At 38.9% G+C, this 25,348-nt stretch overlaps 1 protein-coding gene and 1 long non-coding RNA gene across 8 annotated transcripts in view; one reads left to right on the top strand and one right to left on the bottom strand.

Annotated features, from left to right (window-relative positions):
• The window catches only part of LOC112677376 (uncharacterized), a 56,186-nt gene that overhangs the window by 4,693 nt on the left and 26,145 nt on the right, over positions 1-25,348 (top strand). The window contains exons 3-6 of the long non-coding RNA XR_004811528.2: positions 6,621-6,687; positions 19,431-19,535; positions 21,239-21,430; positions 23,086-23,423. This is a non-coding gene — a long non-coding RNA (uncharacterized LOC112677376). The remainder of the gene's footprint in view (positions 1-6,620; positions 6,688-19,430; positions 19,536-21,238; positions 21,431-23,085; positions 23,424-25,348) is intronic.
• The window catches only part of CD86 (CD86 molecule), a 90,451-nt gene continuing 82,583 nt past the window's right edge, over positions 17,481-25,348 (bottom strand). For 5 of the 7 annotated variants that reach the window (XM_049105335.1, XM_025475615.3, XM_035709856.2 and 2 more), the window contains 2 exons: positions 21,708-21,753; positions 17,481-19,206 (listed from right to left, as the gene is read on the bottom strand). In XM_049105335.1, coding sequence (XP_048961292.1) covers positions 19,113-19,206; positions 21,708-21,753 — 140 coding nt within the window. In that variant the 3' untranslated portion in view covers positions 17,481-19,112. The remainder of the gene's footprint in view (positions 19,207-21,707; positions 21,754-25,348) is intronic. The other 2 variants (XM_049105332.1, XM_049105334.1) reach the window with 1 other exon arrangement.

Here is a 25,348-nt window from a genome sequence, read left to right as displayed (position 1 = left end):
GTAGAAAAATTATGTTATTGTCCCCAAAGATACAGAAAACCTTTTGATAACATTAACTATCCATTTATAATAATAGTATTAAAATCAATTAAACTGGAAATAAAAAGATATTTAATCTCATAATGAATATGTACAAAAACCTACCGCAGACGTTCTAATGGTGAAACATTGGAAAGCATCTCCTTTGAGATCAAGAATAAAGCAATGCCTACTATGACTTCTAATCAGCATTGTACTGAAAATCCTGGAAATACAGTAAGGCAAGGAAAGAAATAGATGATATGAAGATTAGAAAGGGAATAAAACTACCACTAGTCTCAGATGGCATGACTGTGTAAGTAGAAAACCTGAAAGAATCTATGGATAAATTAGTAGAATTAGAGCATTTAGGAAGTATTCTGAATATAAAATCAATGTACAAAAATAAATTGTAGTTCTAGATAACAGCAGCAGTTCAATGGACATGAAATAAAACTAATAATATTACATTAAGTGCCAAGGGTCATGTCTATCAAAAGATGAGCAAGTGAGCATGGCTACCATGGAGAAGATTTTAGCATTTTATTTATTTATTTTATTGAAAGACTTCAAAGAAGACATAAATGACTGGAGAGTATTCCCATATTCATAGCATGGAAAACACGATTTTGTGAAGATGCCCATTCTTTTTTTTTTTAAGACTTTATTTATTTATTCATGAGAAACAGAGAGAGAGAGAGAGAGAGAGAGAGAGAGGCAGAGACACAGGCAGGGAGCCTGACGTGGGATTCGATCCCGGGACTCCAGGATCACGTCCTGAGCTGAAGGCAGGTGCTTAATCGCTGAGCCACCCAGGCATCCAGAAGATGCCCATTCTTTACAATTTGATTCATAGTGTAGTAACAGTCAAAATTCAAAAAGATCATGATACCTGGGTGGCTCAGGGGTTGAGCTGATGCCTTTGGTTCAGGTCGTGATCCTGGGGTCCTGGGACCAAGTTTCCTCTGCCTGTGTCTCTGCCTCTCTCTCTCTCTCTCTGTGTCTCTCATGAATACATAAATAAAATCTTTTTAAAAAATTCAGAAAGATCTTTTGTGGAACTTGGTAAGCAAATTCTAAAATACATATGAAAGTGCTAATGGCTAAAAATAGTCAAGAAACAAAGTGGAAGAACTTGTTTACCAGACTTCAGTTTATGACTTCTTGGTAAGCCCTAACCAGACAGTGTGGGAGTATCAGTGTAAGGATGGAAAATAGATAAATGAGTAAAACAGAGGGCTCCCAAACAGATCCTTGCATGTCTGGACAAGTGGCTTATGACAGAGGTAGTATATCAGAGCAGTGGAGAAAGGGTGGATTTTTTAGTAAACAGTACTGGGAATATAGGGTATCCAAATTGAAAAAAAACCTATTTGGGACATCTACTTCATACCATACACAAAAATAAATTGTAGACAGTACTTACATGTGAAAGGAAAAGACAAAAATATTTTAGGTGATAATACAGGAAGAGAATAACTTCATGACTTTGCAGGTAGGGACTGATTTCTTAAACAAGATACAAAAAAGCACTGATCATAAAGGAAAAGACTGATGCTTTTGACTACATTAAAATGATGAGCTTCTATTAATCAGAAGATATAATAAAAAGAATGAAAAGACAAGCTGTGGGATAGGAGAGGATAATTATGTAAAACTGATAGGGATCCCTGGGTGGCGCAGCGGTTTGGCGCCTGCCTTTGGCCCAGGGCACGATTCTGGAGATCCGGGATCTAATCCCACGTCGGGCTCCCGGTGCATGGAGCCTGCTTCTCCCTCTGCCTATGTTTCTGCCTCTCTCTCTCTCTCTGTGTGACTATCATAAATTAAATAAATAAATAAATAAATAAATAAATAAATAAATAAAACTGATAGAAAAACCTCACTAGTAATCAAAATATATCAAGAATTCCCATGAATCAAAAAGAAAAAGGTAGACAATCCAAGATAAAAACTGAATAAATGGACACTTCATAATACAGCAAATTGATTTAAATAGTAATGGACAAACAAGCTATAGCATCAGGGTGGCCCACATCATTTGTCAGGCCTAATGCCAAATGAAAACACGCACACCTTCAAAAAGCAAGAATAAAGCTTTTTCCTTTCTTTTGTGGTTTTTCTCTACATGTCGTGGTGTTTATGATTACGCTCTTGTGGGTTCAGAGACACTCATGGGGCAAGTGCAGATCCTTCCAGGCACTTGGAGACACCATCTCATGACTCCATGCTGGTGCAGGCATGAAACCCACCAACTGCTGGGTTACTCTTCACATCAGCTTCCAGACCTGGCCCCCAAAGTTGAGGACAGTCATCTCCCCTTCTAACCCACAATGTATTGCAACTTCATGCCTGGACACGGTGGATGAGAAGTTCATCCCCATCAAGTCACCTATGACTTCACCATGATATTCTTAGTCTAGGACAGGGACAGTTGTCACCATACTCCTCCCCAAATACTGTAATACACAATCCCGACCCTCTCTGTGCCCTTGTCCAGACCTCCAATGGGAGGTTAGCCATTGCTACATGGAGCTAGGATCAGGAAGCCTGGGATGACTGGGGTGGGGAGTAGTTGGCTGAAAATCTATTCCAGAAAGATGGTAGGAGGCAGGATCATTCTTGAATGAAGGCTTCAAGCCTGCAGCACATGCTGCATTGTTCCAGTCAGACTTCTCTTACAAAATTAAAATTCAAAGATAAAATTATTAAACCAAGAACAGGTCCTTCTGAGTGCGGGACCCCATATGAACCAGACTGCCCTGGTTGCATGTCTCATGAAGGAGACCTTGCATAAAATATTCATATGTTATTATTCATTATTATTCAATAATAATAATTATTATTCATATGTTATTCATAACATGGAACACACACATAGTATATATAAATCTCACAAACATAATATAGAGTGAAGGAAATTAGTCACACATAAAAAACCATAGTATCATTTTATTTACATAAAAGTTGGAAACTGGGGGAAATGAAATTATATTGTTTAGGGTCCACACGTAGGCTGCAAAACAGTAAATCAAACAGAAAAGTTTTATCACAAAGATAAAGATTATCTTCAGGTGTAGGGGGATGGTGGGCTTGCGACCTCAGTTTTCCTATCTGTTCTTGATCCTTTTTTAAAAAAAAGATTTTATTTATTTATTCATGAGAGACAGAGAGAGAGAGAGAGAGAGAGGCAGAGAGAGAAGCAGGCTCCATGCAGGGAGCCCAATGCAGGACTCGATCCCTGGACTCCAGGATCACACCCTGGGCAGAAGGCAGGGGCTCAACTGCTGAGCCACCCAGGCATCCCTGTTCTTGATCCTTTTTGGTTACATATGTTAGACAGGACCTCCGAGGGTGGGTCCATCTCCTTGTGACTAGGGGTACCATTTCTATGAGCCATCTCTAGGGATCACTGAGGTCCCCTGGCTGCTGTTCCAAATTTGCTGCCCATCACATTATTTATGCCCATTACCTCTGATGTTTAAGTGCTGCTCCTGCCCTATAGTATGCCAGGGTCCTGTCACCCCCATATTGTAAAGCCCACTCCCTAACAGCATCTGTCAGTCCTCATCTATGGAGAACGAATATTACTGGATTTTCAACAATGCATATGTCCCCTCTCGCCAGCATATTTTTTACTGCCTTGGTTCATGATGTGTCTTCCAGACCCTCTTAATCAATAGAAAGTGATATGTTTTCCAGGTTTATGTAGCAGCCTCATTCTAGCATTTCAACTTCTCTAAGCCTTCTGAGCCTTTCTGCCCCAGTTTGCCATCACAGTTCTGGCATTTCTACTTCGATTATAATGGGCTACGTTTTTTTCCAATCTTCAAGTGCCATTTCCATAATATATTGGAGGTGTCACAACCCAGGACCCTTTTACAACCAGGTTTTAAATCCTCTATCTAGATTTTCATTCTTCCTCCCTTGATCCAGCATCCCCGGGACTCATTCCCAGGAATACTTTCCCATTTCTTGACAGTACATGGCAGTCAGGTCCTTCAGCTCTTTTGGTATAATTTTTCTCTGTTCCTTTAGCAAGCCTCAGACTTCCCAGTCAGGTTTTGCTTAGACTTGATATTAATGATGTATGTGTCCATTGGCCAGATGGAGGTGAGGGCAGATCAAGGCAAGAATTGCCTTAAAAAAAAAAAAAGGTTGCCTTAAAAACCAGGCACCTAGGTTTTTAAGTCCATTAAAGGTCTGACTCTTGGTTTTGGCCCAGTTCATGACCTCATGGGTGGTGAGATTGATCCCTGCATTGGGCTCTTGGGCTAGAGCCTGTTTAATGATTCTCACCCTCTGCTCCTCCCCTCACCTCAGAACAAGTAAAGAAACCTTTAAAATAATTAGGGTTGCCAGCTGTAGCAAATGGAAGTACAAGATACAGGGAACTGGGATACTAAAAGAGTATTCATTGTTTATCAAATTCAACTGGGCATCTTGCACCTTATCTGGCAACCCTCCTTGTAACGCACTGCCTCATTGAGATCTCTTTATAACCTTTAAGCAGCAGGGGGGCTGTATCTTTCAACAAGGGAGAGTTGGTCACTTGTGCAGACCTAGAGGGTTCAGGCAATTCAAGGTTCTCGATAAATCCTCAGCCTAGTCTTCAGTCATGCCTCCCCTCCTGCTGTAGGAAATGAGTATCTCCTTAAATGTTGTCAAGGAGATACTCTGACTCTTCCATTGTTTAAAATTGTTCATTAATAAACTTGAGCCTGTGATTTTACTCTCTGCAAAGAATCAGTAGTGATTACCAAGAGCTGTCCGATTCCACAGTCCTTTCTTAAAGTCACTATTGCTCCCATACCCCTCAATTGCCTGAGATAGTAGTTCCTAAACTCGTCAGCGTGTTGAAATCACCTAGGAGCTTCTAAAAATATTGGTGCTCGGTCTCCTTCTCCCTAACAAATTGTCATGTAAATATCTCATATGCAGTCTGAGATTAGGAATTTTTTGAGTCTACTCAAATTTTTTTAATCTACTTCCGCAGCATCCAAGCTAGTTCTCATTGTTATCCAGCTGATGAGTCGTTGAATTTCAGAAACTCACCTTTAGTGTCTACTTTCTAGAACCCTTCCTGGTACCAACTATTTTAGGTAGGGTTCTCTGAAGACAGGGAATCTTATCCATGTAACTTGCTGGGAATGCTCTCAGAAAAAAGAGACTGAGGAAGGAAGGATTGGGCAGGAATAAAACCCAGCAAGACTGCGGTCCTAGCTAGAGACTAACTGCAGGATCTAAATCCAGGGGAAGCTCCTGCTGTGGCGGAGTTAGCCCTGTCTTGAGGCAATGGGGCTGACCTTTTGTACCCCTACATCAGTTAATCATTGACTGAGGTCTGTCCCCAGAGGGAATGATGGGAGGCTGGTGGCTAGCTTCTTAGCCAGGGCCAGGGCTAGGGTGAGGGGAGCAGGGTAAAATTTGAAGGGGATGAAAATTCAGTAGTCAAGATGAATACTATTTTAATGCAATATTTTAAGTAAATCAAAATTAATAAAAAATCATAATGAACAAAATCAGATTTTAAAGATAAAATTAGGGGAGGAAGTTCCTATTTGGCCAAGGGCAATTTTCAGAATCAGAAGGCAGCTATGGGTTGTTTAGCGTCAACACTCACAGCACCCAGGGGGATGTGTGCATTAGCCAGATAAATGGGACCTGGGTTTGGGCGCCAACATTCATTATACCACTTTTCCCCATACAACATCTTGTCGTTTTTGAGTTTGAGTTGACTCCATTCCCCTGGGATTTTTGGGAGGGAGAAGTGAGAGCAATACTTGGACCTGTTTAATAAAGTCAGAAATCCCTAGTTATGGTGATTGGTTCAGGGATGAATTTATGACCCAAACAAACCTAATCAGCATCCTCTCAAGATTATTTCTGCTGAAGCTAACAAAAAAGATTGTCCAGACAACATAAGCTGGAACTTCTTGCAACTATCTTTCCTAGCTGTTTTGAAGAAATCTGCCTGTACTAGGAGAGGAGGTCAACATGCAAAGAAAATACAAGCCAAAATGAAACAGAGAGGAGGACATTGATCCTACCTTTAGACTCAGCTGGAGCAAGACTTTTCATTCTGTGATGTATCAATCAAGAATAGAAAGTCTGACTCAAGGAATGAAACCAACTTGAATCAAAAAGAATGGGAGGAGAGAAGAAGAGGGAGAGAGAAAAACTATTGGCTTACATAACCAAAAGTATGGCTAGAAATAGGCCTGCATGATATCACCATGATCTATTGATCTCTTGCATCTGCTCTCTTAGGACTGGCTCCATCTTCAGGTTAAACATTGAATCAAACAAGAAGTTGCAGGAGAGATACTCAGGTGTCCTCAAAATCTACTTACCCTTTTGGCGATAGTTCCATGATTCCTGACTATTCATAACTGAATTCTTTCTTTACGAATTATTTCCTAGTATTACCAGTTTCTTTGCCAGTTCTGTCTACATGATCACTTATACCTGACTCTTAATGTAGGACTGCACCTCCCCATCCTGCCCCAGTACAGGAAAATACTTGTTCATTGCTGCTCTCATGCTTTGCCCCCCTTCTCTAAATTCTGATTACTACCCTATTTCATTATGCTTTCCTTTAGGTTCTCCCTTCTCAACAGGATCTTAAACTTCTGCAAGATGATACAGCGTTTCTTCCTTCTTCCCAAGGTAATATAAAATAAGCCATTTAACAGAGTGCCTGACATGTGGTATGCTCAATAAATAGCGATGATGATGATGATAATGACAACGATGATGATGACAACAATGATGCAGCACCCTTTCCTTACATAGGTTTGGGAAGATTTGATCAAACCAATGCTTAAGACCCTGATGCAACATATTCTTTTGTAACTTACCCATACTTGTAGTAAGTTCTGAATATAAGCAATTACTCAGTTGCTTACATTCACCTTGTTTCTTTAAGTCTTGCTACAATACTTTTTTTCCATCAAGACTCTTTAAACCCTAAGGACATTCACATATGTTAATCTGCCTACCTGGTTTGGACACAGGAATAGAATTTAACATAAAAAAAAAAACATTTTTTTCCTTTCTAAATTGATAATGAGAGTCTCAAACCCTGAGACTATGACTCTAAGAGCGTTCAACGAATAAATTTAAAACTAGAGGAAAAAGTAAATCAGCAAAAAAACAAAAACGAAAACAAAACAAAAAAACCCCACTATTTTTTGATTGTTTGGAATGGCTTTTTTTTTTTTTTTTAATTATGTTTTCTCATCAATGGATACAGCTCAACTGTTCTACAGAGGTTGTGAGGCCTGAAGCCTGAGGGCAAATACTTGATGTGTGCAGTTAAAAAGTGGCAGGTGGACTGGTGAAAACAGCATGTAACTAGTTGTTGCCAGTTAGCATGGCAACACTACCCTGGCACGTTCTAATAAGAACCTTCAGATATATGCTGTGGGTTGCAAATATGAACTTAAAGAGTTTTATTTTATTTTTTTAAAGATTTTATTTATTTATTCATGAGAGACAGAGAGAGGCAGAGACACATAGAGGGAGAAGCAGGTTGCACATAGGGAGCCTGATGTGGGACTCGATCCTGGACTCCAGGACCACGCCCTGGGCTGAAGGCAGGCACTAAACCGCTGAGCCATCCAGGAGTCCCAAGAGATTTTTTGTTGTGGTTGTTGTTGTTGTTGTTGTTGTTGTTGTTGTTTTGATCCCAAGAGTTTTAATGATTTGGTAGCCAGTGCTCTGGAAGCAAAGAGCCTCTGCTTCCTGCTCTGTGTCTTTCACGTCTCATTTCTGAAATTACCTTTGCCCTACGCCCATACTGGATTTATGATATAGAAGAGGATCTTTTCATCTTGCTGACTATATCAAGGACTGTGATTGACTGGTTGAAAGATAACAGTTTTATTATTGACTACTTAATGTTTTCATTTTATTAAAGAATCTAGTTATTTTTCCCTTCTTTAAATTTTAATTCTAGTGTAGTTAACATACGTGTTATATCAGTTTCAGGTGTACAATATAGTGATTCAACGCTTCAATATATTATTCAGTGCTCATCACGATATGCGTACTCTTAATCTCCTTCACTTATTTCACATCTTCTCTCCCTCTGCTCTGGTAACCATCTGTTCTCTATAGTTAAGGGTTTGCTTTTTGGATTCTTGCTCTCTTTTTCCTTTGTTCTTTTGTTTCTTAAATTTCACATATGAGTGAAATCATGTATTTGTCTTTCTCTAACTGGCCTATTTCGCTTAGTGTTATCCTCTCTAGCTCCATCCATGTTGTTGTGAATGAGATTTCATTCTTTTTTATGGCTGGATAATATTCCCTCACAAATATATACATAAATGTATCTTACCTCTTCTTTATCCATTCATCTATTAATGGACATTTGGGCTGCTTCCAAAATTTGGCTATTGTAAATAATGCTGCAATAAGTAATGCATGCATCTTTTTGAATTAGTGTTTTTGTTTTCTTTGGGTAAGTACTCAGTAGTGGAACTACTGGATCATATGGTAGATTTATTTTTAATTTTTTGTCGAACTTCCATACTATTTCTCAGGGTGACTGTACCAGTTTACATTCCTACCAACAGTGCATGAGTGTTCTTTTCTCTCTACATCCTCACTAATTTGTTGTTTTTTGTGTTTTGGATTTTAGCCATTCTGACAGTGTGAGTTGATATCTTACTGTGGTTTTTATTTGCATTTCCCTGATGATGAGTAATGTTGAGCATCTTTTCATGTGGCTATTGGCCATCTGTATGTCTTCCTTGGAGAAGTATTTGTTCATATCTTCTGCCCATTTACAAAAAAAAAAAGATTTATTTATTTTTATTTATTTGAGAGACAGAGAGTGGAGGGAGGGGCAGAGGGAGAAAGAGAGAAAATCTCAAGCAGGCTCCACCCTGAGTGCAGAGCCTGATGTGGGGCTCAATCTCATGACCTTGAGATCATAGCCTGAGCTGAAATCAAGAGTCAGATGCTTAACTAACTGAGCCACCCAGCCAACACTCTTCTGCCCATTTTTAAATTGGATTATTTGTTTCTTTGGCGTTGAATTTTGTAAGTTTTGATACTAACACTTTATCACATATGTCATTTGCAAATATCTTCTTCTCCCATTCCATAGTTAGTCTTTTAATTTTGATGATTATTCCCCTCACTGTGCAGAAGCTTTTTATTTTGATGTAGTCCCAATAGTTTAATTTTGCTTTTGTTTCCCTTCCCTCAAGAAACATATCTAGAAAAATGTTGGCTACAGCTGATGTCCAAAAAATTATTGCCTGTGCTCTTTTCTAGAATTTTTATGGTTTTAGGTGTCACATTTAGGTCCTTAATCCATTTTGAGCTTGTTTTTGTGTGTGGTATAAGAAAATGGTCCAGTTTCAATCTTTTGCATGTAGCTGTCCAGTTTTCCCAAAACCATTTGTTAAAGAGACTATCTTTTTTGTCAGTGCATATTCTTGCCTCCTTTGTATATGAGTAATTGATCATATAATCATGGGTTTATTCAAAGAAGATGGATTTATGCTATTTTTAGTCTGGTAGCTATACCTGAATCATCTCACCTTTCCAACATAGTTTAGGATTTCTTTCATCCCATTCTAATTGAGTGCAGAGAACTCCTGTGGTCCATCTCTCCTAAAGCAGCTCCCTTAACTTTCTTTCCTCATCATTTGGATTTGCCTCTATAGTGGAATCTACTTAGCCCTGCCCCTGATCTAATTGAGCTCAGGCACCAGGATCCAGCCTGGAAATATAAGGAGGCTTTTCTAATTCAGCAACTTAGTAATGCCAAACTTGTAGGGGCTAATTATGCCAGTTTTCTAAGTGGTTTTCCTGCCTCCAATTTGTACACTCTTACCCTCCAAAATCATTTTCTGTATGATTGCCCTCTAAGGCAGAGGTCTTCCAACATCTGGACTGGGCTCCCCTGGCCATTGAGAGACCCCCTTTCTCTCTCAGCCTGACTGCAGAGAATTTCATGTTATATTTAGTAAGGGCAGAACTTTCTGTCACTTTGACAGAGAAGTAGGTATTCTTGAGTCTGAAAAAAATCTTGACAAAGATAAAGGCCTTAAAAAGATGACTTTGGCTTCAGTAGTAAGTATAGAAAGGTCCCATGCATGTAAGGTGATTGAATGGGTCATATCAGTCCCTGGGTTGAGATGCTGAGAGAGGGACTTCTTTAAGTGAAGCTGTTGTAGGAGGAATTATAGGAGCATTTCTGGCTTTCAGCAGGGTGTGGAGGGACTTCTGGGCTGAGTGTTATATGAAAGAATCCACACGCATCACTGTTACTCCATGATGGCTTCCTGTTCCCATCCTGCGACTATTAATGCTCACTTACCATCCCCCAACCCATCCTACTGCCACAAGCTACACAATTGCTTGTTTGCTGGATCTCCTCCCGTCCCCTCCTCCTCCTCTTTCTCTTTCTCTCTCCTCTCAAATGCATAATCCTCATCTTTTGGATTGCACTTGATATTATGAAGTAGGTAGGTATTATTAACTCTATTTTACATATAAGAAAACCTAGAATCAGAGAGAGTAAGTTGCTCAAGGTCACATGCCAACTATAGCAGTGCCAGGTCTATCTGACCCCAAAGTCCATGCTCTTGCTGCATTATAATCTGTCGACACCCATTCTCCAGCGTTTCCAGCTAACAGAAAGCATAGAGGACACTACAAGGTGGAAAGCACTGACCTGAAGATCAGGAACTCCTGAAAGATCAGGAGTTCTGGTGCTGGCTTTCTTTGTTTGGTTACTCCCTCACTTCTCTGCTCTGGCAAGAGGGGAAGGGCTCCACTGGATGCTTTCTATATTTCTTCTATGCCTAATAGACTGTTAAGACACTTTAGTGACTTATTACTTTATACTCTCTATATTTTGGAAACTTATGAGTTCACAGTGTGTCATCTCAGGAACAGTGCTATAAAATCAGATCATGGGAAAAGAAGCCACTTTGCCTCATGCAATGGATAGGAGTAAGCTGGCACTCCTGCCAAGGTGGAGAGCTACTTTCTGAAATAACTTCACATATATTTTTAAGGGCTTCTTTTCACAATAAAACATTTAAAAGTAATGAGCACTCTAATCTTTGTCATGTTGCACTTGTTTATAAAAAACACTATACTGTTCTTGTGTATATGCAAATAGGGAACAGTGCAAATGGTGCCAGGATGAAGAAGGCACGGGTACTTATTTTTTTTCTAAAAACATCATTAGTAGACAGCCTTGACCCAAGACACAGCATCTATATTTCCCTCAACTCTGTGATTCTGATTTATACTTTACAGGTGTAGAGCCCTAAAAAACTAAGATGTATTCCCCATTCTTCATTCATTAAAGATAATTTATTAATTGCTGTAATCAAAAGTATAGGTTAATAGGAAATAATTGCAGAAGTGGGAAATTTTATGTGCTTTTTCATAAGATGTGAAAACTACTGATTCTGATCTTTTTTCTGTTTCATTCATTATCTCTGCCTTTTATCCTTAATGCTTGTGAACACACTGTTTGCAGATAAATATTTTCTTAGCAAATATATAAGGAACCAACAAAAATAATTGCTCACATAATTAGAAATGTTTTGTTACGTGCTGGCAAACTTAAAGCATAGCAAGGTTCAGAAATGTTCCTTTAAACAGTTTTCCTTTTTTATGCTACTTTAACTTTGCCTACCCATCTCTGAACGAGTCTTCATTTTCTGTTTCTACATCTCTCCAGATCCTGCTTCTCAATTCCTGTGGTATCCAGCTTCTACCTCCCATGAGGGCTGAGGACTGTTTGAGTTCTTTTAAGCCCTATGATTCCATGAAATGAGAGGTTTTACTTAAGTTAATGAGGATGTCTACTAAAATTAAGGAGTAGATATAGGGCACACCTTTACCTCCTGTGTAGGACCATGTGACTGTAATCCTGCTTCCTGTTGGCTGGGAAGACCTGGTCTGGTGTGACTGCTCTGAAATAATGGTCTCAGAAGGCTGAGATGGGTCAAGGGATGATTATCTTGGGTGGCCAGAGGCAGCTTTTTTAGGGAGTGGATCCAAGCCATACTTAAGGTGGGAAACTAAGGTTTTAACCTTGGGGAAGGAGATGATTGTCAGGTCTGAGTGGTATGGAAGGACAGGAGGCAATTGATTAGGACAGGAGGCAACTGGCAAAGCTAGGACAGTTGGGAGAAGTTGGCATGTAGAGAATGAAACTACGTAGACCAAGTGGTTTAGGACTAAGGTGCTGTATCACAAAATAACACTGGCTTATTTAGTGGCTTGAAGTTTCCCTGTGAAACCTGGAGCTCCTCTGTATGTTGGCCAATGGCCAGAATCATGATGGTTGGTAGGGAAGGAAAGTTTTATTTTATTTTATTTTTTATTTTATTTATTTATTTATTTATTTTATTTTATTTTATTTTATTTTTTTGGGAAGGAAAGTTTTAGATTAGGAATGAATTATTGCTGGAAGGGGTATTCTGTGATCCAAATATATGGTGTCACTACACAGCCTGGGGAGTGGTTAGGTATGTGGCCCAACAGAGGTAGTGGTATTTGAGCCACGCTTTACTGATAAACAAGGGTTCAGTAAACAGAGAAATATGGGGAGAAATATTGCAGAGATATACAATAGCATAAATGGAAGCAAACTGGATAATACAGGTTATATTTCAGAAATTATTTTAGTAGCTAAATGTGGCAGTATTATGATTTTCTGATATGATGAGAAGAGGGAAAAATAAGATTGGTAAACAGTTGCGTTAGTTTCAAATCACATTGTTAATGACTTTGGATGTTAGACTGAAGGCACTCAGTGGTAGAGTCCTAGAATAGTGAAGTTCTAAGTACAATGGTATTAATCTACATATACATATACATATACTTATTTAATTATTTAATTAATTTAATTAATTTAATTTAATACACATATTTAATTACATTACCTTCTGAGATTCCACTAAAACTAAAGAAAAATTATTTTTTAGTTTAAATGGAAAAATGTAACAGCACAAGAATAAGAAAGGAGACTGCAGTTTGGGATCTGAAGAGTAGATGGATACGTGGTAACTCAAGGCAGGATAGCCACGTCTTACCTGTTGGTGCAGAAACCCAAAAAACAATCCAGTTTATACTCCAGAATCATCAAAAGCCTCAGGAACTGGCAGGCCTGAGAACCAATTGAGGGTGAAGGTTGGGGGAAAAAATAAGGACCCAAATAAGGAAGACTGGGTAAAAGTTGTTTGATAGTAAGTTAGAGCTGAGCTCTTCTTTCCCACTCCACACTACTGGGCAACTTCCCTCTCCCACCCTGGCAAAAGTCTAGGGTCTGTTCTCTGGAGAGGGTAAAGCAGAAAATGTTTCAGTTGGGAAACCTCTCACACATTCGAAGATGCAGTTGCCATATTGAAAACATATAGATTAAGTACATTTATTCATACTGAATAAAGCCTGCAGAGACCCCACCACTATCACATGTACACGCACATACGTACACACACGTGCATACACACACACAGATCTCTTTTCTCTCACTTGGCTCCTAAAGTGCTGATTGCCAGACTTTCCCCTTCCAAGCAAGATACTAGAAAACTACCAGCAGAAGAAGAAAGATCTAAATACGGTTTGCTACCAAAGGCCCACCTAGATCCCTTTACTGTAATGCTAAGATTAACAAGCTCATCCAAAGACTTGGGTCCTCAAAACTAATTTTTAATTTCTTACTCTTAATCATGAACAGACAATCAAGTTTCATCAGACATCTGAGGAATCCTCCAACACGGATAATATAGACCAAAGGAAACAAACAGAAAGAAACATCTTGAAAGACATAGAGATAAGGGAGGGAAAATAAGACTTAAACAATCTATCAACATCTTCAGAGAGTCAAGAGATGATATTGCAACAATGAAGAACAGACTCCTTGCAGAAAGAAACATTCAGAGAACAAAAAAGAGCACTTGAAAAATTAAAATATGATAGCAGAATACAACAGAAAGTCTGAAAGATAAACTTCAGGAAATCTTTAAGATATAGAAAAAAGGCAAAAAGATGGGAAAGAGGAGAGAAAGATAAGAAAATGAGAAGATCAGTCTACGAGATCCAACACAGGAATCCATATCCTAGAATGAGAGATGAGTGAAATTGAGGGGAAAAAACAATCAATGAAATAGTTCAGGAAAATTTCCCTAGAGTGAAGGACATGCATTTTCAGACACAAAAGGCCATCTTAGTGTAAATCACAGTACATGAACCTGTGTTTCATTACAGAATTTAAGAACACTGGACATAGAAGATCTTAAATGCTTCCACATAAAAAGATTTGGAGTCAGAATTTCTATAGCTTTCTCAGGAACAATACTGAAATTAGAGACAATGGAAATAATTTTTAATCCAAAATTCCATATTAAGCCAAATGATTAATTGAGAGAGTAGGATAAAGACATTTCAGATACACAATATCTCATTAATTTCCCATATATCCTTCCTCAGAAAGCTACTGATATATATGTAACAACAAAATGAGGGAGTAAATCAAGAAAGACAAAAACGATACACAGGAAATGGGAGATCCAGTTCAGGGTGACTGTTGTTGCAGTTGATTAAGCATCTGACTCTTGGTTTCAGCTCAGGTCACGATCTCAGGGTCATGAAATTGAGCCCCATTTGGGCTCCTGTGCTTAGTGTGGAGCTTACTTGAGATTCTCTCTCTTCCTCTGCCCCTTCCCCCATACCCAATCCCTTGTTTGCAAACCTCCTCTATTAAAAAAAAACAAACTGGGGATCCCTGGGTGGCTCAGCAGTTTAGCTCCTGCCTTCAGCCTGGGATGTGATCTTGGAAACCTGGGATTGAGTCCCACGTCGGGCTCCCTGCATGGGGCCTGCTTCTTCCTCTGCCTGTGTCTCTGCCTTTCTCTCTCTCTCTTTCTCTGTGTGTGTGTGTCATGAATAAATAAATAAAATCTTTTAAAAAAATAAAATAAAAATAAACTGTGTTTAAGGATAGTGCAGGATTCTATATCTCTCAATATTTTTTCTTATGGAGTGAACAGGCAGGCATGGTGAAAGCCAATGGAATCTCACTTGTTTTTAATATGAAGGATTATATGGAAGGCTGATGTCTTTCTTAATCATCTTAGCAGTCTTATGTTTAGGCTGTTTAGTTGCTCGGGTGTAGAATACAACCAAATCTACCTGAATAAGGGGAAAATATGTACACACACATTTGTGTGTATGTGTATATTTATGTACATTATTTTTACATATGTATATGTACACACACACAGGCGTAGTATGTCTATGGAAAGATACATAAGAATCTGAAGATCATAGTTGCCTCCATGAGGCTAGGGAAAAGGAATGTGAGGAAATCCTTTTTTCACTATTTATCTCTTTGTTCCTTTTGATGTTTTGGACAGAATGCAGGTTAAAAGAGACAGTAGACTGGGATCAGTTGGGTAGTGATGGTCACACTCTTGGATTGAGGAAATAAGGATCTGAATGAGAAGAGAAAGAGTGGTTGCTGAAGTCAGAAGAATTTTTGCTTGGTCTTGTGATAATTAAATGTGGCAGGAAGGTGGGATGACAGTGGGTACTGAAGGTAGGAGGACAGCAGTCAGAGATGAGTCTTTGCTTTCTAGCTCAGGTTACCAAATTTGAGAACACTGAGTGGATGAAACTGGCTTCAGAATGGCAGAGGAAGGAAGGTTGATTGCAAAAGAATAAGTGGTAGGGATGGAGGGGGAGGAGTTGGAGGCAGTAGTTGTAGTTCACTTTCCCTCTGACCAAAAACTCATTTCCGTGGGTCATATCATGTGCCTTATCATCCACAGCTTCTGGACTTATGAGATGATAGAATGGCTTCTGGAAAACTCAGTGATGCATTCTCTGCAGGCACCACCTCAGAGGGCTGAGGGAGTGTAGGATGTAATACAGGCACTCAACCTGCAACTGGCTAAAATGTTGTCCCTTCTATGGCTGGAAAACAAAGGGGTAGAAAGAATGATGCTTTGCAAAATTTTCTCCAGCTCTGTCACTTACTAAGTTAGTGACCTTGGGTTAATTGCTTTGACCTGTCCATGTCTAGGTTTCCTCATCAACAAAATGGTCATGATATCCCAATACCTACATCACAGGGTCATTGTGGAGAATAATGGAATAATGAGTTTAACAGTTTAGAAGAGTCCCTGGTACAAGGTAAGTACCAGGATTGTTAACTAGTATTGTTAGTATACTTCATGACCTCTTTTGAGAGCCTTTTGGCTTTTCTTTTCTATTTTTTAAAATATTTATTTATTTGAGAGAGAGAAAGAGAGCACGAGTGGGAAGGGCAGAGGGAGAGGGAGAGAATCTCAGGCAGACTCCTCGAGGAGTGTGGAGCCCAACATGGGGCTTGATCCCATGACTCTGAGATCATGACCTGAGTGGAAACCAAGAGTTGGATGCTCAACCCACGGAGCCACCCAGATGCTCCTTGGCTTTTCTTTCCCCAGATTTGGAACATAGAAAATCTAGAGAATTTAATATATAAAGGGGGAATATTTTCACCAGAGGGCATGTTAAAGTTTCATTCAGTCTTTGAACAAATAGCTTTGAGGTACTCTTGGGTGTCCAGGCTTCCTTGGTGAAGAAATTAGACACACTGTTGCCCTCACAGAGCCTAGAGTTTTCTTTTTTCAGAATTTCCCTGGGTCTCCTCAGATGCCATATATATATATATATATATATATATATATATATACACACACACACATATATACATATATATGTATATATATGTATATGTAGTATACATACATATATATGGCATCTATATATATATACTACATAAAGCAATATATGTTAGTGCATATATATGCATTTATTTATTTTTAATTGAGGTGTAATTGGCATATAACATTGTACTAGTTTTAGGTGAAGGACATAATAATTTGATACATGTGTATATTGTGAAACGATCAGCACAGTAAGTTTTGCTAACATCCATCACCACACCTAGGTCCAAACTTTTCTTGTGATGAGAACTTTTAAGATTTACTCTCAGCAAGTTAAAAATATACAATACAGTTATATGCATTTATTTTGTAATCAAGGTATTTTAAGGAATATTTAACATTGGGCTTTTGTTTAATGTGTACATGAGCACATAATTTAAAAAGTCACAAACTGAAAAGCAAATATTCCTTTTCTAACTCCAAATTTCCCAGTTGTCCTCAGAAAGAACTTCCTTGGCTTGACTTTTATATGTCTCATAACTGAAATAAACATTTAAAATCATATGAGACCCTCCTCTCTTATATAATAGTTAAAGGAAAAGGGAAGAGCAGGGGTTTGGGGTAAGTCAAAGGCTTCTAGCGAGGGTGACTGGAGAATGAGGCTTCCATGGAGACATGAAGAGGGAGGAAGTATATCAGGAAGACAGAGGAAGTAACATGGGTTGAGCAGTACTGTTGAAGTAGAAGCAGAAAATGGAGACCTTTAAATCAATTTAAGAAGAATTTATTAAGAGCTCACTGTATAAACCATGTTAGGAACCAACAAGATGCTTAGAGCCCAATGACCGCAGAGGCAGGGAAGAACACATAAATGGAAATCTTACAAGGCAAGCCCGGTTAGCACAGCAGTCTACAATCTTCTAGGTTTCTTTGTGTAGAATAAGAAGAAATATTTCTGTGGATCGGGCCTCCCAAAGTTCTCTCTCTTGGTTTGGACTGAGGCTGCTCCATCCATTAGTGATGATGTCTTAGAGCCAGGGTCACTTAACTCATTTCTCCTGGGCTAGCATGGTCCTCTGATGTACCCAGTTTTCCTATGGTTGAGAATGACCATATAGATAGTCCTCAGACACAAATCTGTGAGCCCTGCTCTGAGCCAGCTGATCCCTTCCTAGCACCCTCACCACTGGATGACTTGCATGTGGGTCTTCCTAATTGCACTCTAGCTCTTTCTCTTTCAGTCCTAAATTGAAAGAGTCCTAAACCTCCTTCCATTTATCCCATTATCAAGGTGATAGCTCTCCCCGCCCCAACTCTGCCTCCAGCCAGATGAAACATCACAGTAACTTAAGTATTATCCAAACTTCTCACCAACTACCAGGGAAGATGCTGTCTGTCTTACATCTTTTTGGACAGACGGTTCACCCGTTTCTTGTCCCAGGGCTTGCTGGAGGACTGGACAGATAGGACATCCATGCACAACTCGGTCTGTCAAGAGCTTTCCTTTTTTTTTTTTTTTTCTTTTTTCTTTTTTCTCTTTTAAGTATTGTGATCTCTCAGTTGGCTCTTGAACAGTTGCCCTGAGCCATCATCTCAGCCATTTTTTTCAAGAAGAGAAGTAGGGTTCACAGTGCATAGTGCTTTCCTGCTTCACAAAGAGCTCCCTGCTAAGGCTTATCCATAGCTTGTTAGGCAGGTGGATCTTCCTCAGATTAGCAGCAGCCCAGATAGAAGTGGCTCCAGGACTCAGAGCTGGTTCTATCTCCATCATTCCTAATCTTCCAAATTTTGAGTTGGTCTGCTCATTGTTGTCAGCACACCAAGCCACCATTTTCGTACTGACCCTCACAGAGGAGCAAGAGCTCCTCAGCAGTGGGTAGAATTTTCTCAGGGCATAGTAATTACATTATTATAGTACACATCTCTTTATGTCTCAAAATATTAAAGCAACACTATAAAGCCATAACATACAAAACTCCCACCCAGACTGCAGAGGTAGTCACAAATATACAAGATGGAATGAGGCACTATCTTAGAATTAAGCATAGATAAAAGCCATTAGTCCAGTAATTGGGAGTTCTACATAAAACACAATGTATAAAATTAAGAAAAGAAGGCTGAATCTGAAACAGGAGGTGTTAGTCTTAAACATTATTCCTGAGCCAGGAGCCAGTCAGGTGAGCATGGCCCACAAGTGTGCTCTGAGATGAAAAGAAGCAGTTAAAATCTGCTCCTGGTGTAGGGAGCAGAACTGGCATTATAGGGAGGCTCTCTCATTTAGAGGGAGCCCTGGAAAGCCTCTTATTATTAGTGGCAATAATAATATTAATGGACGAGAAAAAGGCAAGCCAAAATTTGAAAGGGAAGGCATATAAACAATGGATGGACTTTACTCTTTAATTAAAACTGTGTAGTACTGTTGTCGCCTGAAGCTGTCTTCGAAATGTTAACACACTGGGCTTCATCAGATCTTTCCGTTTCATGGTACCGTACTCTGGAAAAATAAAAAGAAGGGTAATTGGGTGAGATTTTACAATCGAGCCACTTTCTTTTTCTAGATTTCAGAGGTAGAGGAGAATATAGGGGCCATTGCAATAGGCAACAAGGAGAAACCGTTGAAGAGAGAGGTGGAGATGTGCTGTTTCCTTCACTTAACTACCCTTTATCGTTGTCTCTTCCTGCCCCTGCCATATGTTGATTGCTGCCTTCTCTCTGCAGGCTCTTCTGGATCATATCTGAACTGAGTCTAAGAGGGCAGGCAAGGTCTCAGCACCCGGGCTCAACATCCTGGATTCCTACATTCACAGCAGCTTGTGTATTCAGGTAAATGCTGGGAACTCTGGGGCTGTTGACCCGGGGGTTATGACTGTATCTTTGTGACCAGGCTTTAGATTTAGGTTTGCCTGACCCCATGACTCTGGCCAGAGCCTGGATATTCTTGAGAGCCCTGGTCCTCAGGGAGGATGGAGGTACAGATAATCTGATTTTACCACGTTGTGAAAGGATTGATCACCTGGAATCTTAATGTATTCTTTCATGCACACATTCATTCTTGCCACACCTATTTATTACAATAGCCAAGATATGGAAACCACCTAAGTGTCCATTGATAGATGAATAGATAAAAAATTTGTGGTATATACATATAATGGAATATGATTCAGCCATAAAAATACGTGAGATTTCACCATTTGTAACAGCATGGGTGGACCTTGAAAGCATTATAAGGGAAATAAGTCAGAGAGAGACAAATGCCATATGATCTCTCCTGTATGTGGAATCTAAAAATAAATAATAAAAAAAACCCTACCTCATAGACACAGAGAGGAGATTGGTGGTTGCCAGAAGTAGGAGGGGAGGAGTAGGAGGGGTGAAAGAATGGATGAACTGTTTTTGTTCTTAGTTTGAATAAACTGTAAAAACAACTGAAAACCTGAACTCTTGAAAAAAGAAAAAAGAAAAAAGGGCAGCCTGGGTGGCTCAGCGGTTTAGCGCCGCCTTCAGCCCAGGGTAGGATCCTGGAGACCTGGGATTGGGTCCCATGTCAGGCTCCCTGCGTGGAGCCTGCTTCTCCCTCTGCCTGTGTCTGTTCCTCTCTGTGTGTGTGTCTCATGGATAAATAAATAAAATCTTGAAAAAAAAAAAACCAAACACCTCACCACATTTTGTCTTCTCTAGCCTGTAGTGTGTGGACAAAAGAGAATATAAAGGAGAGGATATACACATTTCCCCTTGACATATTTAGGGTTGCTTAATTGGATTTGATTAGGTAAAGAATCTAGAAAGTAAGCAAATACATGAAAAAATAAATAAAAACCAAACAACTTATAATACTGCTCAACTGAAAGCAAATGTAACAGAAGCTAAGCCCCCAATGAATAGCATTTATGTTTCCATGAAACTCTTTAAAAAAAAAAAAAAGATTTTATTTATTTATTCATGAGAGACACAGAGAGAGAGAGAAAGAGGCAGAGACACAGGCGGAAGGAGAAGCAGGCTCCATGCAGGGAGCCCAATGTGGGACTCGATCCTGGGTCTCCAGGATCAGGCCCTGGGCCGAAGGCGGCCCTAAACCAGTGCGCCAGCGGGTTGCCTTGAAACTCTTTTTTAACAGGTTATATATTTATCAGACCACTACAGTGTACATTTTATGAATAAGTCCTAAGTCAGTAGATGCCATGAAAATTATAACAACAGAAAATTGTTAGTGTTATAAAAAGGCTACTTTCTATGGATCAAAAAATACCTGCTGCTACAACTTCACAGTAGGAAAAAATTTATTGAGCATGTACTATGCGCCAGGCACTGTGGTAGGTGCCGGCAGCAATGTTAAGCTTAACTGACATGATCCCTACCCTCTATAAAGTTTGGTATAGTTCATAGAGTTTAATAGTGTAATTACACAAAAATGTAAGTATTACCTGGTGTTATGAAGAAAAAGCATAGGGATCCAAGTGACACGATAACAGGCTAACATAATGTAGTTTAAGAAAGGTGGTTTTTTGGTTTTTGTTTTCTTTTTTTAGAAGTTCAGCTTGAACCAAGATCTGAAGAATGAGGCAAAAAAGTGGCAGAAGAAGATTCCAAGAAGGGGGCATAGCAGGTGCAAAGACACTGAAGCTAAAGAAACACATTGTCACTCCTCACTTATCTATTCATTCCACGCTTGTAGGATTCCCACTAGTCCAGGCACCATGATAGGTGCTGAGGTTACCATGGTGAGTAATACACAACCCATGCACACCTTGGTATTAATTTTTTGCTTTACCTTGACTGAGCTTGCCACACCCCTTGAGCATTGTGCATTGGACCTCCTGTCACCCATTTATAACTAGAACATTTCCTTCCAGATCCTAACTGGTCTCACTTTTGTCTCCCTCTCCATTAGTTCATGTCTGCTGAGGTCTCAGCATGCCTCAGACTTAACTGATGGTTAAGTTATAGATCCTTTGGAGATGATACCTCTATCAGCAATGTTGTAAGGTCAGGACTCACCTTTCCTTGGTCTGCTCACTTTCTTTTCTCTCCACTTTGTTGGTTTCTGAAAGAGAGCAAAACAACTTCAGAAAATGTATTGCCTATAGATAGTAAAAGAGGGAAAGTTTGAAGAGAATCCAAAGCCCTAGGACTCAGAAAGTAGTCGTTGTGGCCTTATATGTGGAATAGATGGTTACTTGATGTAGTTTCAGGGGGACTGAGGAGTTTTTTGCATCCAAAAAGCAAATGCCTTCCTTTATTCACTGCATCTTAATTTCTAATGTTGGAAATAGGTTTTTCACTTATAGCTCTATTCTTTACTGAAATAAAAATACTGCTGGGAGGGGTAACACAGTCTTAGCAATCATTTAGTGATTTGAAAAGTTTTCGATCTCTTTCTGAAAGTAAGGTTTAAAATGAGAAAGAAAAGGAAATCTTGACGATGTTGAAATCTAAATGGGTGAGTTAGCGGCACTACCAACATGATACAGTGTGGCATAGATGGGCCCGAGCGGGAAATCTCTAACTGGTTAGACCTTCCATAGCCTGAGTGGTCACTGGTATGGGCTTACCACTGGCACAATTTAGGGTTTAAATTCCTTTAGGCTGACTGTTCTGATAGTGCTTTTGCCCCACACAGAGCCTTGTAGCAGAGTTGTTAACCTGGGTGTCCATGGAAGACTTTAGGGAATAAAAAAACACCCTTGGTGGTTTTGAACCACCATTTTTGCTGCCATTGGATCAGGGATGGACACATGTGTGTATGTTTTAAAAAAATCAGCTTTATGGAAGCATAATTTAATGTGCAATAAAATCCAATAATTTTCTGTATAGATTTTGGTGAGCTTAGCAAATGTATACACTCATGTAACTACCACCATAGCCAAGGTATAGAACATTTATATAAGACTCAAAAGCGCCCCCTTTCCCCTTTTCAGTCAGTATCTTTCTCCTATCCCATCCCCTGATAACTACTGATCTGGTTGATGTGACAATAATTTTGCTTTTTAAAAAATTTTATAATTCTAAATAATCATAAATGTGTGGTCATGTGGTCTTTTTGGGCCTGGTATCTTTCTCCTAGCATACTGTTTTGTTTTTTTTTTTTTTCACCATAGAGATACTTTAATGAACTGTTTTAGAAAATTCTAAATATTATATATTTATATAACATAAGTTTTTATATTTATATAAGTTTAAAACTTATTGGAAACACAAAACATGATACAACTATACTACAAATTTAGACGAAATGCTCAGAAAATGCACAATTTCCTGTTATATTCTTCAAAGGAAAACACAGTTATTAATTTTATATTTGATATTTGATATCCTAAGGCAATTCTAGATTTGATATTTACAAAGAAAATCACTTTGATTGACTGTCCTCTTCTAGGCTGGTATCTCCAAAGGACTAGTAGCCAAGATCTATAAAGAACTTATCAAACTCAACACCCAAAACAACAAACAATCCAGTCATGAAATGGGTAGAGGACATGAATAGACATTTCCCCAAAAAAGATATGCAAATGGCCAACAGACACGTGAAGAAATTTTCAACGTCACTCAACATCACGGAAATACAAATCAAAACCACAATGAGATGCCACCTCATACCTGTCAGAATGGTGAAAATTAACAACACAGGAAATGACAGATGTTGAGGATGCAGAGAAAGGGGAGCCCTCCTACGCTGTCGGTGGGAACACAAGCCCTCTGGAGAACAGTATTGAGGTAGTATACTGCTTTTGAAATAAATCCATGTTGTTGCTTATTACTAGCAGTCCGTTCCTTTCTATAGGTCAGCAGTATTTTGTTGTATGAACATATTTCCATTTGTTTATCCATTCACCAACTGATGAAAATTTAGGATGCCCGGCTTTCAGTACTATGAAGAAAGCTGCTATAGACAGTTGTGTGTGTGTCTTTGTGAGGACATATGTTTTTATTTCTCATGGGCAAATATCTCAGACTGCTGGGTTGTGTGACACTGCATGAGAGTTTCAGTTGTTCACAACTTCTCCAGTACTTGATATTTACCAATCCTTTTAATTTTAGTCATGTTGGTGGGTATGTATCTTATTATAGCTTTAACTTGCATTTCCCTAATGACTAATGATGTTGTGACTGTGTGACTGTGCTTATTGGCCATTTGTGTACTTTCTTCTATGAAGTATGTGTTCAAGTCTTTTGCTCCCAGCCTTTTGTTAAATGGATTATCTTCTTTACTGGGTAGTAATATATAATCGTATGTTATGGATACGTGTCCTTTTGAGATATGTATTTTGCAAACATTTCCCCCCAGCCTGTGGCTTGAATTTTATTTTTTAAAACAAAGTCGAAGGACAAAGGTTTCTCATTTTGATGAAGTACACTTTATCAATTTTTACTTTTTATGATATGCTTTGTGTTTACTGTGTCCTCTCTAAGATCGGCCTAGCCTAAGATCACAAAGATTTTCTCCAATTTTTTTTAAGTCTTTTAATTTTAGCTCTTATTTTTAGGTCTATCATCCATTTCAAGTTATTTTTTGTGTGTTGAGGTTTATATTTTTCCATGTGGATATCTAATTGTCCCAAAACCATTGTTGAAAAGACTACCCTTTTCTGCATGGAATTACCTTGGCTCCTTTGTCCAAATCAGTTGACCATGTGAGTTTACTTTTTGGTTATCCATCTTGTTCCTTTGATTGGTATGTCTGTGCTTTCACCAATATCACACTGTCTTGATGACTATAGCTATACAGTAAATCTTGAAATTAGGTAGTATAAGTCATCTGTGTTTGATCTTGTTTTCAGAATTGTTTGGCAATTGTATGTCTTTTGCATTTCCACATAACTTTTAGAATTAGCTTTTTAATGTACAATGAAAAGCCTGACAGGATTCTTAATTGGTATGTCATTGAATTCATAGATCAGTTTGGGCTGAATTGATGTCTTCTTTTTTAAAAGATTTTATTTATTTATTTGAGAGAGAGAGTGCGAGCAGGAGCAGGGAGGAGGGGCAAAGGGAGAGGGAGAAGAACTCCTCACTTAGCAGGGAGCCTGACATGGAGCTCCATCCCAGGACCCCGAGATCATGACCTGAGCCAAAGGCAGACGCTTAACTGACTGAGCCACCCAGGTGCCACGTGATATCTTATTATCTACTCTTCTGATCCATGAACATAGCTTATTTCTCCATTTATTTAGGTCTACTTTAACTTCTGTCAGTAGACATGTCTTTTAGTTTTTAGTATATAGGTCTTATATTTGTTTTTAAAAACTTACTCCCTAGCTTTTAATATTATTTGATGCTGCTATAAATGGTATTTAAATTTTTTTCAGTGTCCAAATTGTTTGTTGTGAGTATATAGAAAAATAACTGATTTTGACTTTGTGTATTGACCTTGTATCTGGAGACTTAGCTACATGCAATTAGTTCTAATAGCTTTTCATGGATGCCTTTGGCTTTTCTACAAACACGGTCACGTTATCTGTGAAGAAAAAGACATTTTACTTCTTGCCTTCCAATATGTAGGCATTTTATTTTTTTTTCCTAGACTGGAAACCTGGCTAGGACCTTCAGTACAATGATGAAGAAATATAGTGAGAGTGATAGCCTTGCCTCTTTCCTGATCTTATGGGGAAAGCGGTCTGTCTTTTATCATTAAAAATGAT

Source organism: Canis lupus, chromosome 33, assembly GCF_003254725.2.
Source record: "Canis lupus dingo isolate Sandy chromosome 33, ASM325472v2, whole genome shotgun sequence".
NCBI lineage: Eukaryota > Metazoa > Chordata > Mammalia > Carnivora > Canidae > Canis > Canis lupus.
Note: the sequence above shows the minus strand (reverse complement) of the source record. Positions and strands in the feature narration are given on the sequence as shown.